This window comes from Sardina pilchardus, chromosome 9 (genome assembly GCF_963854185.1).
Source record: "Sardina pilchardus chromosome 9, fSarPil1.1, whole genome shotgun sequence".
NCBI classification, from domain to species: domain Eukaryota; kingdom Metazoa; phylum Chordata; class Actinopteri; order Clupeiformes; family Clupeidae; genus Sardina; species Sardina pilchardus.
Genome location: NC_085002.1, coordinates 22340483 through 22356155, shown reverse-complemented (window position 1 = coordinate 22356155; position 15673 = coordinate 22340483). Strand labels below are relative to the sequence as shown.

Below are 15673 nucleotides of genomic sequence, written 5' to 3'. Positions count from 1 at the left end.
CTCTCTGCCAAAGAGAAGAAAGTGAGTGAGGAAGAACTTCTGGAGACAAACGCACACAAGAAATAATGGTAGTGTAGGCCTTGAAAATCCACAGTTGTCAAGGCTAAGCTAAATAAATCCAGTATTCTGTTCTAAAAGTGGTTTACTACTACTATTACTACTACTACTACTAACTACTATTGAAACGGTCGATAGAAATTTCATTTTTTTGGTTTTTATTTATTCATATTTTCAACTTGTAGTATCTTGTATAGAATTACAGCCAAAACTCAGACAGAGACACCGTATCTCGAGCATCTCAGAGAATACCTGGGAAATCTGGTAAAGGCAATTAAGGTATAAGTTTAATATCTTTGAAAAGAATGCATATACAAGACAGACTTCATACATAGAATTTGGTTTTCCACCAAAACAAAACAGAACAGAACAAAAACAAAACAAAACAAAAAAAAGTTTGCATGACATAGACTGCTAGAGTCCCACAGACTCTGATCCACCTGCGGAGCAACATTTGGCTCTGGAGGGAGGACTTCGCTTTTAGTATTCTTCATTCTTGTAATTATTTGAAATGAGTAATGACAGACAGGTGGATCAGAGTTTGGTAGGAGTCCGGCTCCTAACAAATTGAAAAGAAATAAATTCATAAGATTATAAACAGCACAAAGACGGAAAAAACAAAATACGAACAAAAAAAAAGAAGACAAAAAGAAAGAAAACAAAATAATAATAAAAAAAAAAGTGGAACCTATGACTTGTCAGCTTACATTATTATTTGTTAATGTTAATCTACAGCACAGGAACATCACTCATGGCTCACTGTTTTATCGCCTCCATGGTCCCTGGCAATGCAATAGATCACACCTCCTGTACTAACACTGTTAGAAAGTTCTTCCTGCTTGAGAAGACATTTTTTTCTCTGACACTTAACACCAATTCCCAAATAAAGCGTTTCATTTGTTTAGTCACTCAGCTGACTACTCAAGACATCTTTCCTCCTTCAAACAGAGGTGTTGGCAAATTAAAAAAAAAAAATTGTAATAATAATAATACAGGAACAAAGCTTTGCAAGCACTTCAGGTGAGGCTCTAGCTGAAACCCAGGGTGTGTGTAGATTGAGGTGGGGGGTGGGGGGGCCATAGAGACTAGGGTTCACACTGTAAGTCAGACCTACCAGCTGCATTTCATAGGGGCAGATAGGGGTGGGACGACTGTACTTTGACCGAGGAGTTGACAGTCTAACGCCCGGATGAAATGAGTGGCTTCAGAACCCTCTGCTAATGGCTCTGGAAGAATCTGCTGAGCTCTCGACCGACACTGGCCCGACACTGGCCCAGTCCCCTGACCGTAAGACTCAAGGCAAGGACTCAAAAAGGTTCACCATGAAGCGCAGAGCTAAGATAAAATCTCAGTCATTATTAAACGTTTTTTTTTTGTGTGGATTAAAAATAAACAAAAAAAGGTAATTTAAAAAAAAACAACAAACAAAAAAACAGAAAGTGTCTATTTTGTCCACTATGGCATACACAGGGCCATCGTTTGAAACTTCATTGCAAAGCAAAACACAACCATAAACACTTGTAACTAGGAATAAATTGCTTTAGGGTGGCAAAGCTGATGGGCAGCCTTAGCAGAGAAAGGGAAGGAGGGAGGGTTGGGGGGTGAGGGGAAACAAAGTGTTAGGGTGTGTGTGAATATACATGTACGTATGGGTCTGACTGTAAGTGTGTGTGTGTGTGTGTATGTGTACATATGTGTATGTGTGTGTGGATGCAAGTGTGTGTGTGTGTGTGTGTGAGTGGGTTCTCATAGCAAAACACATTTGCGCTTCTTCTTGGGCTCAGGGGGCTCCAGGGCTGCCAAAATCGCCTCGTCAAAAACATTCTTTAGTCCTTTCTGTGAACACAAAGCAAGGGGAGAGACATGGAGGCTCAATGAGGGAGGAAATCATAATTACAGACACAGAGAGAGAGAGAGAGAGAGAGACTGACAGAGTGTGTGTGTGTGTGTGTGTGCACACATGTGTGTATGTGTGTGGGTGTGTGTGTGAGTGAGAGAGAGAGAGAAAGCAAGAGACAGACTGACAGAGTGTGTGTAAGTGTATGAGAGAGAGAGAGAGAGAGAGAGAGAGAGAGAGAGAGAGAGAGAGAGAGAGAGAGAGAGAGAGAGAGAGAGAGAGAGAACGGAGTGTTCTGGTGAACAGTGACAGGGCACCCTTTGACTTGGGGTACTGGGCGGATGGGAGGAACAGGGTGGTAACCAGACCACCGTGTTAACACAAGACAATGAACACTTGATGAAACAGACACACACAGAAAACAAGACAACAACTTCCAATGGGTGGACTGTCTGTTGGCAAAGGAATAAAATCACTACAAAAGGATTTGAAAGAGAAAGGGAGAATGTGATGGTGTGCAGATTTGAATCGCAGAGTTCTAAGTCCGATTTGTTTTGAGATGTGCAGAAACCAAGCAGCCGTTTGGGGGTAGACCAAAATCAACAAAACAAGAAAGTGGACATCCAAGAGAGCACAGGCTCAGACACACACAAAAATATATCCCACAACACCCACATACAAAAGGAAATACTTGGATAGGAATTTGAGGAACACCAGGTTTCAATGGATAGGGTATAGCGTATATAGTGCCTAATGAGGAATTTCTCATCACAAACGCGACTTCAAAATCACTGTCGTGAACGTGCACATATTGCAAGAAAGAGATAAACACCAGTTCATGTTAATGTTTATGTTGACCTTTATTAATGTCACAAATCATTTCACAAGATTTTTTTTCTTTTTTAAATATTACTGAGCTTTAATACTTTTATTTCCCCCACACGATCTCTGGATGGGAACCAAATCCTGATAGCAAAGTCTAGCCATACATAATTCTGATATCATAGTCTATGATACATGGCCGTAGTAGTAAATAATACATCGACGTAAAGGAATGAGTTTTTAAAAACTGGCTTTAAGAGCGGAAAAGTGGCGGCGCTGTAGCCTGCCATTGTGTTAACACTGGAGTGCTCCCCTTTAATTCTGGTGCGCTCTCTCCAAATCATACTCAAACCCGAGAAACACAAGGCAAAACAGGTTGTTAACGGAAATGTACATCCTCATTGGTTCCTCCGGACAGTTCATACACACAAACACACACACACACACACTCACACTCACTCTCTTAACCCTAGGCACCGCAGATGGGTCATTCCCACTGGGCGTACAGGCTCTCGGCCCTGGCGTTCAGAGGAGGCGGTGGGGTGGAGAGCCCTGAAATGCTTTCAGACAGGAAGAGGAGCAAGAAAACCAAACGCAGAAAAAAAGACAAGGCAAGGCCAAAACCACAGCAAGAAAACACAACACCCCCCCCACCCCAAAAAAAAAAAAAGTTTTTGAATAAATATAAAAAAAAAAGTTTTGGTAATGAACGTGGTTCACATTTCAGCACAGTTTTGTTATGGGGGCAGGGGGGTGGGGAGTGTGTCAGGGAGACTCAGGAGCTGAACTCATTCTGAACAGGAGGTAAACCAAAGGAAGCAGCAGACATTTGGGAGGAGGGAGGAGGGAAGAGGATGGGGTGGAGAAGGGGATTTAGAAAGCGGGCTTAGAATATACAGCACTTCCTTTTTCTCTGTGTTTCTGGTGGCTCAAGGGCAGCTAGGATAGCTTCATCAAATACATTCTTCAGACCTCTCTACAAAGACAGAGGGGAGAGGAAAAAGAAGAAAGCACCAAGGTTAGCACTACAGCCTACAGAACAGGTTAGAAGCAGACAGAGAGAACGGTAATAGTGGAGTTCCAGATTGTACATCTGTGTTTCCCACAAGTCTTAAAATGCAAATCGAGTGGCGTAGAATTGCAGTCTGAGAAAATAATGCTTCCAGGAATGCGTTTGGTTGCAGTTAATACACCATGGTGTCCCACCAAAGCAAAGGTTATGTGTGGGACACAATGAGCAGAGAGAGAGAGAGAGAGAGAGAGAGAGAGAGAGAGAGAGAGAGAGAGAGAGAGAGAGAGAGAGAGAGAGAGAGAGAGAGCTAAATGAAGCTGCTTAACAGTGTACACCTCATTAGACAGAGGTAGAGGGGGGGAGGCAGAGAGAGAAGCTACAAAGCATTTTAGGTACATTCAGTTGAGGCAAAAAATCACTACAGGCAGAAATCAGGTTTGTGCTAAAGATCACCCTCAAGATGCTGACAGAGGAGGCACACTAGGGATCTAGTCGGTGACTGAAGCAGTGGATGTTTGTGTGAAGGAGAGAAGTGAGAAAATATACCGAGCCAACAAGACACCCAACAGTCAGATTTGTCTGCCCCCAACCCCCTAGAAATGCTCTTAATCCTCTTCAAAGAGGGATGTGTCAGTTAAGCATGTGCAAGACCCTTCCTCTGTTGAGGTTCCAGTGATGGAGCTTGCTGTTGCTCATCCAGCTATATCTGCTTTGTAATATGACTTCAGTTCCTTCAGCGTGCATCAAAACAGTAACATGCAAGCATGCATGTCCAGTTGTAGTGTGCATAAGCCCCTTTCAAACAGACGTGTATTTACGCAATGTTCACAGACATTCTACGGTAGTTTTTTTTTCGTTGTGCTGTCTGAATGCATATGTCCGCTATCGGAACCTTTCATGCTGCCGACCTAGTCATGTTTCCGTTACGTTGCCGCCACAGCTGCTATTTGAACAACAATCGCGGAAAAAATCTGCACTTGTCAATGATGATCAAGGGAAGTATTATGTGTATTTAAAGTGCCCGATATCACTTAACAGTTAGCCTACATCTCTCTAAACACGCTGCAGATCAGTTTCGACCTCACTCTGACCGTCACTACAGTCTAAAAAGAGATGGTCATCCCTCGGTCTCACAGATCCATAGTTACCTTCGTAACCTACAGTAATGCAGCAAGGCTACTCCCCGTGTGAAAACTACACTCGCATGCACAGCTGTCAGTGCGGCCGCATTTATTAGGCGTCATTATCTGCCCAGCGAACTAAAGCCCAATTGACGGAAATTCTACATTAGATGTGAACAACAGGTGGCCGTATACTGTACATTGCGCATATATGCTTAATGTCTGAATGTCCGCTACCGTCAGATATGCGGTAAGCAATTATCGCAAAATGTGCGCAAAACCTGTCTGAAAAGGGCTAGTATGTGAGACTGCATACATCAACCTCTTCAAGGGATAGTAATTACAGCTAATTTGAAGATGAGCACTCAAAATCTGACAGCTTGGACCATTAGATTAACCTAGTTTGATACTGATCATAATTCATTCAAATAAAATCACGGATTTTCCATGTTATGCTGATCACTGTTCATTCAACCACAACCCTATGCATTTAAAAAATGGTCCAAGAATTCCTGATTTTGTGCTCTCTTCTTTTCTAGAAGGATATACAGTATTCGGCTCAGGAGGAGCGCAATGAAACTGCTCAGTGAATACCTACGTCATCATCAACCATGAAACAGACTGCTTCTTCTGCCTCGAGCTGGGTCATCTAACTGTGCCAAGGAAATCACGCTGGGCTCAGTCGGCAATCATTCTGCGACAAAGTCCAGGCAAGCGGAAATGCCAGTATAAAGGCTCACTCACCGTGCTCAGAGAAAAAATTGGCTGAACAGTGGAAAGGCACCTCCAGACAATATTCCCAAGCATTACACCCCAAACACCAGTGTCTGAGCATTACATCAACATGCTTTCTTGTCTCCACTTTCTTGTTTTTTTATTGTTGTTGTGGTTCGGACCGTGTCTCTTTCAAGAGTGAGAAAGAAATGAAGTGAAGTGATAGAAGAAAAAAGACTTACCTGTATTTCTTTTGTACTAATAAGATGGAACAGGCTGATGCACACTTACACTATGGCATGTGTGCAATGCAGATAGTGTAGAAGTTGCTAGCAAAAGACGCGTCCCGCTACGGGGTTTAGTCTTTTTGCTAGCACACCCACCTCCCAATCCGTGCAGTCTACACAACTGAGGTTACACTACTACTACCTAGTTTGGATTAGTGCTGGCTGTGACTGGTGCTGAAACCAGTGACCAGAGACAATATCTCAGCAACACTCTGTCTGTTGCCTCATTCCGTGTGTGTGTGTGTGTGTGTGTGTGTGTGTGTGTTGGGGACAAACGCACCTGTGTGAGGGCGGAGCACTCCACGTATTTGACTGCTTTGAGGTCTCGGGCCAGCTTCTCGGCCGTCTCCGGGGTGATGGGCTTCTGCTTGTTCTTGGCCAGCTTCTCGATGGTGGAGGGGTCGTCCCGCAGATCAATTTGCGTGCCCACCAGCAAGAAAGGGGTCTTTGGACAGTGGTGAGTGATCTCTGGGACCCACTGAAGACAGGGACAGCAAAACACAACTCATGAGCTAAAGAATCCTGTGGTCTTAAGAACAACTTTTTAATCAAGATTTTAATACATCTGGACCTGTGCCTGTAAAAAACAGCAACTTTGTATTTCTTGAACACTATCTCTTGACCAGTTCCACATATGGCATAGTGTAAGCACTGTCACTTGAACCGCTTTGATGGAACGCCTCTTTCAGGTTTTATAAACCCATACACTTATGAAGGGAAAATGTGAAGTAAGAAATACTGGCAGAATAAATGCAAGCATGTCCAGAGAGAACAGATTAAGACAACATTTTAACAAGTCAAAGTGACATATAATGGTGAACAGTGCAATCTGCTGGGTGTATCCAGACTGTAAGGCCTTTCTGACCGTCGTCAGCAACACTAAAATGGACCAACAGTTTGAGCTTATGCTGTTCTCACGGCGTACTGCAGACACACAAACCTTTTCTTTGACGTTTTCAAATGAGGAGGGCGAGACGACGGAAAAGCAGACTAAGAACACATCCGTCTGAGGATAACTCAGGGGTCGTAACCTATCGTAATCCTCCTGACCTGTGGAGAGATGAGAAAAGAGGCGTCAGGACAAAGATAATACTGCAATACTACCGTGTGATATCCCCCTGAACCTCCTCCAATACTACTGAACCTCCTCCAATACTACTGAACCTCCTCTAATACTGCAATACTACCGTGTGATCTCCCCCTGAACCTCCTCTAATACTACTGAACCTCCTCCAATACTACTGAACCTCCTCTAATACTGCAATACTACCGTGTGATCTCCCCCTGAACCTCCTCTAATACTGCAATACTACCGTGTGATATCCCCCTGAACCTCCTCTAATACTACTGAACCTCCCCATATACTACAGTACTACCGTGTGATATCCCCCTGAACCTTCTCTGGTCTTCATTACCAACAAATTACCTATTCACACACATGGTCAATCCAAATCTACTTGGGAGAGGCAATTCTAAACATGGTAACAAACCAGTGGGGAATAAATAAGTAGTCTAGTACAGTTAACTCTGCCAAAAAAAAAAAAAAAACGCTGTGTGTGCCATGCATTGTTTATCTGTCCACAGTTGAACTTCTGGCATCTCAATTTCAATTTAATTTCACTTAGAGAGCGCCAAAACATTACACATGTCTCATGGCACTTTACAGAGTGTTAAACATTCAAAGAGAGCCCATGAGTAACAGGGGCAAGGAAAAACTCCTAGAATTGGAGATACATATAGGAAAAAACCTCGGACAGATCCACGACTCATCTGTGTCCAATGAGTGATTAACTATGTACCTGAGGATTCTATTGAGCTATGCTGCTCAGGCTATTGGTTTCTCAAGGTTGCCTACCGTCCTAGTCAAGATGAGTAAATTTCTGACCTAAACTTGGAAGATGGCCATTACTGGAGATTTGGCTTTGACAATTACAGTCTAACAATAAGGGGTAATGTACTGTCCGTTAGGCATTATTGGAAAATGAGTCCCAACAGAGCAAACAGGACTCCAATGCAAAGCAGAGGTTGTATAATAATCAAATATCAATTGATCACCCAGTTCAGCCTGGTCCAGTTAGCTGAGAGGGCATTATGTGCACGAAGGCGCACTGCAAAACGTCCATGTGAGGCATATAGGATAAATGCATAGATGTATACCTGCAGTGTCAAAAAGCCCTAGAGTGTAGGGCTCCCCGCCGATCATAACCGTTACTGCATAGTTGTCAAACACCTGAGGACAAAAGTAACACACAAAGGGACACAGTGGTTAGATAAGGGTAAAGAACAATGGTTCACAAGAACAACAAGACAAGCTGCAGAGGTCTGGGGCCACAAGCTTACCGTTGGGACATACTCCGAGGGGAACTTGTTGGTGGTGTAGGAGATGAGCAGGCAGGTTTTACCCACGGCACCATCACCGACCACAACGCACTTAATCGTCTGCATAGCTGTGCTCTTTCAGGGTCGACTGCTCTCATTCAAGATCTGCCCAGGGGAAAGAGGAGGACAGAAGAGGGAGCTTTAACAACAATTCAAACACCACAATATCCCTTCTGACTGAATATGACTGTGGTATTCTGTAGCCAGTACATGAGACACACATAACACACATAACTCTTAGGTAACGGATATAGCCTACTTCTGCAATACTGCCTAATGATGACACAACCATTTGGCTGAATTTCACAGTCAATGAGTGGTGAGCGATCCTATGTTGACATGCAATATTACACAAAGGCTTCCTCTTCCCTTATCAACTTCACACTTAGCGGCACATAGTGAGTGGTGCCTAAATAGAAGGGCAGACGGATGTTTAAGCTGCAGGATTCTTTCGGCTCTGCTGCTCCTCTGCTGCAAGGGATTTGCAAAAGCCTCGCGACAAAGTGAACCGCATTCCCACTTGTCAACCGGATAGTTTTTTGCGCAGTAAATGGGAATCTTTTCATGGCACCATATCAATATGTGAAGAGTGTATAAATATGTAATTAGTGTATGCCGAATTGGTCAATATTTAATAACATGTTACAGTATTTTCGGCAACATTCAGGCCATCGAATTTCCATGAACCAGAGCAGGGAGTGTTTGTTTGAGTGAGCGGTTTCTCCACCTATGTGATATGGGAACTTAAATAGCAATAGATTGTATTATCCTGGCAGCTTCCAAATAGGTCAGAATTTTCTACAATGACAGATATCACGTTATATAGATGTTGGGCACATTCATATTAAATTGCATTGATTTCTCCCGCCTCTGCCATAAACAACTGACGCACAAGGAGAAGGATTTCACTTCAAAGCTTCCTGTTTATGACTACAAAAGAGCACAACTCTCTGACAAAGGAGTACGCACAGACTAAAGAGGATGCCGGAAGCACAAATGGGAGCAGTGCCATCTATTACAGGCCTAACGCGTGGACATGCACATATGCTGAAGCAAATGGGGGCTTCACGGCCTGTGCGTGCAACTGTGCATCAGCAATGCATTAACAGTGTGCAAACGTGTGCTCTGTATACGTGTGTATGAGCACAAATGTCATCTGTCCTACCATGTGGACAGGGTGTGTGTGTGTGTGTGTGTGTATGCATGTTTAAATCTGTCATACTCAAGGGAATTTGTATGCGTACGATGCAGGCATAGCAAGGTGACAATTATGCCAGTTATGGCAAGAGGAAAATGCAGAGAGAGCAACCGACCCCTTTGCAATAGTCCTGAGGCAGAGGAGCTGGGACGCACCTGGCTCGCTCCATGCCTGATCTGTTTTCTTTTGTTTTGTTTCTTATATCGCAGACCGATACAACAGCAAAACTCAGGTCTGTGATGGCATCCATCATTCAAAACCACAGAATGCAGTGATCAAGAGAGAGGAGAAACCACCGCTGTTCCCCACTGGGGAAAATCCAGAGGAAACAACTGACCTCTGGAGCACCACCAGCACCACCACCACCACCACTCCCCTCAGTCTGGCCCTTCTTCGGGCTGGATAGTAGGTCACTGCCAAACAGGAGCTGACGCAGACTGACGGCAAGCACGCAAACACGGGCTGCCACAAGCACACTGCCGACAGAGGGTGCAGTCAAGACTCTGGCCTGCACAGCAGCACAGCAGCACAATAAACAAAACTCAGCCTCGGGACAGAGGATGAGTCTGTGAAACTAGGCTCTGGACACGAACCACCATCGCCTGGTAGGCTAAGGCTCTGACGGCCATTACGGGGCTGATGTTGGTGGGAGAGAGACACGGACAATGGCGCATCCACAGAGGACAACAACAATGCTGTGTTGGTGGCCTGAGACGTGCACCTCCCATTCTGTTCACCGTGTGAGCGTGTTCAACTCCTTTAAGTAGCATTTGCTTTCAGAGCATGCATGCAACATCGCAAATTGACCAATCGTTAAGCTCAGGTTCAAGATAAGCACATAATCACAGTAGTTTCTTTCTTGCAGCATTTGCACAGGTTTTCATTTTAAAAATGCATCAAAAAAAGAACACATCCATGTTAGTTTGTTTATGCACTAGCACATTAGCTTCAGCTTGAAGCAAAGTACAGTATGTATTAATCAGGGCAACAGATGCAAGATGATGAGTGACAGAGAGGGATTTATAACATGTGCAGGGCTCAATGCACTTACAAATTACTAAGAAGCCACTGCTGTGTGACTACATTCATACATCCACCCCGACAACAACAAAACACAAAAAAAACTGCACATCACACAGATGGGAAGAGATACCAACAATACCAACAAATGCTTAAGTTAATTAACCGTCAAAAGGCTGTGTCTGCCTTTAAAACAAGGAGGATGGGAACCTTTTTTGGGTCAAAATACTTTCACTGGCCCCGGCAGTGGCGCAACTGGCTGGGGCACCTGCACCGTACGCCGGCGACCCGGGTTCGATTCCCGCCCCGTGGTCCTTTCCGGATCCCACCCCGACTCTCTCTCCCACTCACTTCCTGTCATTCTCTCTACTGTCCTGTCCAATTAAAGGCATAAAAAGCCCAAAAAAATAATCTTTAAAAAAAACAAAATACTTTCACTATGGTTGGAGATTTGTTTTTCCCTACCAGGTAAATACCCTGCAGGTATTTGTTGGCCAGTAGGTACTTTGCATCCATCCTTAGACACAGAGGCTGCCTCTCATGTGGTCTTTTATACACCCTCCCTTCCTTCCTCGATCCTCGTCCTCACTGATCTAGATAAAGAATGATGGGGCGGCAACTAGGGTTGCAAAATTCCGGGAATTTTCAAAGTTGGAAACTTTCCATGGGAATTAACGGGAATATACGGGAATTAACGGGAATAAATGGGAATTAATGGGAATAAACTGGAAATGTTGTATCTGGCAAGACAAAGACCTTAATGTACTTGGAAAAAACCCATCTTTCAGCATAATGTTAGTTACAACAACCTGATGTAGTGCAAATTCAGTTGAATTTCTACCCTGCACACAGGTCGATTACATGCACACAACAATCAACATAGGCTACTAGACATATAGGAAACCTAATTTTCCCGGTGAAAATGTCATTGCAAACATTATCTCATGTGGGAATAACTGGTGGGAAACTGGGGGAAGTTTGCGAAAAGAGTCGCCCAGTTCTTGGCGTGTCATCACTGTTGTCCTCATGCAAATGGAAGAACGTAATTTTGCATCTCTAATGGGATGGTTAATAATCATATGGTCATAGGCTACTGGTCTGATTTAGCTTGGCACTTTTAAAATAATCACAATCTGTGAGGTTTGGGGTCATACATGAATGTAATGTCGGTATTTTTTGGACAACCGAGGATTAAAATAAATTCATTAAACATTTTTGTAACAAGTTGAGTTCAGCCAGTGTTCACGGCAGTCTTGGCTAGCTAATGTAAGCTGCTAGTAAAAAACAAAATTCCCGTAAATTCCCATTAATTCCCTAATTTCCTGTAATTCCATTAAAGTTTCCCATTTTGAATATTTCCAAAATTCCCCAGCTTAACTTCCCATGGGAAATTTCCAGAAATTTTCCGGAAATTTACCGGAAATTTTCCGCCCCTTTGCAACCCTAGCGGCAACAATGGAATAGTCTATCCAGTGTTAGTTATATAGATCAGTGGGAACGCCCCTCGAGGACAGAGCATCGAGGATCGAGGAGAGTGTTTGAGAGCCACCCAGAGAGGGTTTGGCACGGTAGCCACTGGAGAGGAGGAGAGCAGGCAGATGGATCAGGCAAGACCAGGGGGGAGTAGAGCAAGCCTGGACTACTTCCACCACGTCCCTGGAGCCCCACCCACATTCACAGAGCATGCATACGCCATGTCCTAAGACCTCCACTAAGGGTGCCTCTCAACATCTCTCCTCGATGCTCAATCTTCGAGGGGCGTTCCCACTGATCTATAACTAACTCTGGATAGACTATCCCATTGTTGCCGCCACATCATTCTTTATCTAGATCAGTGAGGACGAGGATCGAGGAAGGAAGGGAGGGTGCATAAAACCCCATATGAGAGACACCCCATGTCCTAAGACCTCCACTTAGCCCTCTAGCCAAGCCCATCAACAACAGCAGCACACCACCATAATCTGACTAATAACCAGACAGTGACACTGACGTGTAGCATCCTTGTGTGCGTTTGTAAATGCTTGCGTCTTCTACGTGTGTTTTTACACGTGAAGGTTTAGGCTACTTGCTGTGATGTGAAGGATTACTCAAACCCTTTTTGAAATACCGAGGCTGGCCTGGCCTGCGGTGGCCAACTGGAATTTCATTATTAAAACTGAAAAGTAGCTCAGCTCAGAGTTCCGTTTCCCTGACCATAGTGGAGCGGTAGGGAGCTGAGGCACAGTGGCAGGAAATCTGACCACTGCAGAGTGTGAGCATGCTCACTACAACAATGGCCACAGCTTGATGGTCCATTCATCAGCCTTCCTGCTATTGCCTGCCACTTCGCAAGCAAATCCCCCCCCATTCCCCCCACCACCACCACCACCACCACCACTACTCTACACACACACACACACACACACACACACACAGACACACACAGACACACACACAGAGACACACACAGAGACACACACAGAGACACACACACACACACACACAGCAGTGCTAGAGTTGGCTTCAACAACACAATAATGTCAGGTAGGGCTGTGCTTCACTCTGGGGTCATGAACATGGGGGCTCACGGACATGCCCCCTAAGTGTAGTGTTATAACTGCCTCAATGTTTTCAAGTATTTTTTTCCTCTATAATTTATATACTCGATAATGTGTTGGCGCCGGTGGTAGTGTCATGGATAAAGAGCTGGGCTAACACGCAATAGCCTGACAGTTCAATTCCTGGCTTTCACCGTTGTGCCCTTGAACAAGGCAATTAACCCCAAATTGCTCCGGGGAGAATATAATCCCTTGTATTATAGTTGCCATATGTAAGTCACTTTGAACAACGGTGTCTCCAAAATGAATAAATGTAAACAATGGCCATTTACATATTGTTGAAACAACAATTACGATAATATCTTAGATGAAATACATCACACATCCCTAATGTTAGGTCACAAAAAAAATCACTTAAGCCAAGACACCACTTAAACCTAATATATATTATAATATATATATATATATATATATATATATATATATATATATATTTATTTATTTATTTACCTTTCCTCCCCGCAACTCTAGATAACCACAGTTCATACAGCAAAAGTCTCAGTCTATTGCTTCAGAATACCCACAACCAAAGATCCTTAAATTACAACCGTCTCTGCCACAACTCATCGTCACTTCTATTCTGTCCTCAGGGCCTTTCCTGTGATGGCACAGAACACAGGCCTAACAGGAAGTTGTATTTCCTAACTGATTTTACATACACAGGAGGTCCTACACATTTAACATCTCTGGGCAAGCAGTTTACAGTGAATGCTATTGAGGTGTTTTGACACAGACCTATGGACTAATGGAACACCCTGCTATATTCTGGCAAATCTAGATCATACAATGTGGTCAGCACTGACAGTAATTCTAATAGTTTATCAATACTGCTAGTAACAGCTTCAGCTAAGTTAACTGTGTTTTAAAACTCCATAACTTGTTATCCCAAGGAGCCATCATTATGCAATATTACGTCGAGAAAGTCAACAATGATTCCAAAGATAACAAACCATAAAGATACCCAAAACTGAAACCTGCGCAACAAGCCAAAAACAATAAGATAGGGCACATTCAAAATCCGACCTAAGGAGCACAGCCTGCAAATAATCAAACCAGCTATGTCTTTCTTCATAGAATATCAATATTTTCATGCGTCAAATTCAACTATGAATCGAGGGCATAATCAAAGCCTTTAGTCGTAACGTCGGATTTATAACTGGAATACTACACTTTCTGAAGTATTATTCCCAAAGCGACGGGTAAATTGAAGTTAGATTGATAAGCAAGTTGACATGATAAAACGTACTAAATTACACTAAGCTCAGACAAGTAGCTTTCTATTAAAAATCCACATTCAGACAGTAGATCAGTAATGATACACAGTTGCACCACTGTGATAATATTAACGTTAATTGTTTCATCACAGTTGGGAGCGGATAGGCCAAAGAACTAGCTACTCCTCTTTAGCCCCTCTTTACCGAACTAGCTGGCTCGATAGGCCTGTGTTTCTTCCGGTGTGGCTAATGCCCAGTCGATACATTGACCAAAATCTGTCTGTTGCTATCATAGCGTTTCTTGGTATTTTCGTGCGTTTCGGTTTGGACATCGTCATCGTTTTTTTAAAACACGTATTAAAATAAACAAGTTGACCAAATAACCATGTTCCTCTGAAAACCATACCGATAGCGTTACCAAGTCACCGAAAAAAACAGTCGCCTTGATTAGGATGCATTAACCCTGGGTTAACGTTGACGTTAGTTAATGTTACTCCCCAGATACCTTTCTAGTTCATCTGGTTAAGACTGACTAACTTTGCGAACGTCATTTACTAGACAGTACATACTCGTCCCTGGTTTAAATGCAATGTTGGCTACAATCCGAGAGCGGCCTCGAACATTTTTGGCTTAGTTGATGTTAGCTATTTAACGTTAAGTAGCTCGATCAAATGCCGCATTCGCTGTCGACTTAACGTTAGCGGGGATGCATCAATTCATGTATTTTGGGACCTAGGGAATGACGTTAAGTTAAATGACTCTGAATATATTTGGTTAACACTATGTATCGTCAAACCACAGCGATTGGGGTTAAAACTGACGAGTTTTCAGAGACGGCTTCATAGCATCTCCCTGGTCAAACTATCGGGCTTCCTTTGCCGTCTGTTAGCAAGCTAGCGATAATATTAACGCTGGTTTGTTAGCATATTGGCTAGCTAGCAAGCTAACATTAGCGGCTGTCATTTGGCATAAATAATATAGAGCTAAAACCATCTTATACATTGACATTTTGTAACTGATGACGCACTAAGATATACTCAGACCACGTCGTCTATTTTCGCTGATAAATACTGACAATATATTCCAATATAACATTTTTCATCTTACCGTATCCTTTCTGTTTGTTTCTCTGTGCCGGGCGTTGGCAGGTCCGCACTAGGGGTTTCCCTGACCACTGTACAGGGGCACGTCGCGTTTTGCGCAACGTCAAGTATTCTTTAATTAGCATAACCAGATCGGTGTGAGACAATATTCAAGATCTGAGATAGGTCTGATGTGCAAATGTAGATGGTTTAGCCAGTATGATATTCAGTGTATATTTATCTAATTCGGTATATAGTATTACATTATACTGCATAGTGCATTTATATGTAGGCTATCACACACACACACACACACACACACACACACACGCA

At 43.4% G+C, this 15673-nt stretch overlaps 1 protein-coding gene across 2 annotated transcripts; it reads right to left on the bottom strand.

Moving 5' to 3' along the window:
- Positions 1 to 326: 326 nt before the first annotated feature.
- cdc42 (cell division cycle 42) lies at positions 327 to 15452 on the bottom strand. Of its 2 annotated transcripts, none has more exons than XM_062546372.1 (6): positions 15366 to 15452; positions 8191 to 8334; positions 8008 to 8080; positions 6791 to 6900; positions 6131 to 6328; positions 327 to 1893 (listed from the first exon to the last, which is right to left on the bottom strand). In XM_062546372.1, exons 2-6 carry the CDS (start codon positions 8293 to 8295, stop codon positions 1804 to 1806), a joined length of 576 nt encoding a protein of 191 aa, XP_062402356.1. In that variant the 5' UTR covers positions 8296 to 8334; positions 15366 to 15452; the 3' UTR covers positions 327 to 1803. The 2 variants fall into 2 exon arrangements, with proteins under 2 accessions (XP_062402356.1, XP_062402357.1); XM_062546373.1 differs by lacking the exon at positions 327 to 1893 and adding an exon at positions 2736 to 3692.
- Between the last annotated feature and the right edge of the window lie 221 nt (positions 15453 to 15673).

Excerpts from the sequence above, each read along its gene's own strand:
- cdc42 (XM_062546372.1), bottom strand. The coding sequence starts at position 8,295 with ATGCAGACGATTAAGTGCGTTGTGGTCGGTGATGGTGCCGTGGGTAAA. Across the intron at positions 6,901-8,007 it reads AGGGCTTTTTGACACTGCAG|GTCAGGAGGATTACGATAGG; the intron begins GTATACATCTAT and ends ATCTCTCCACAG. Across the intron at positions 6,329-6,790 it reads TTGAAAACGTCAAAGAAAAG|TGGGTCCCAGAGATCACTCA; the intron begins GTTTGTGTGTCT and ends CCCTGTCTTCAG.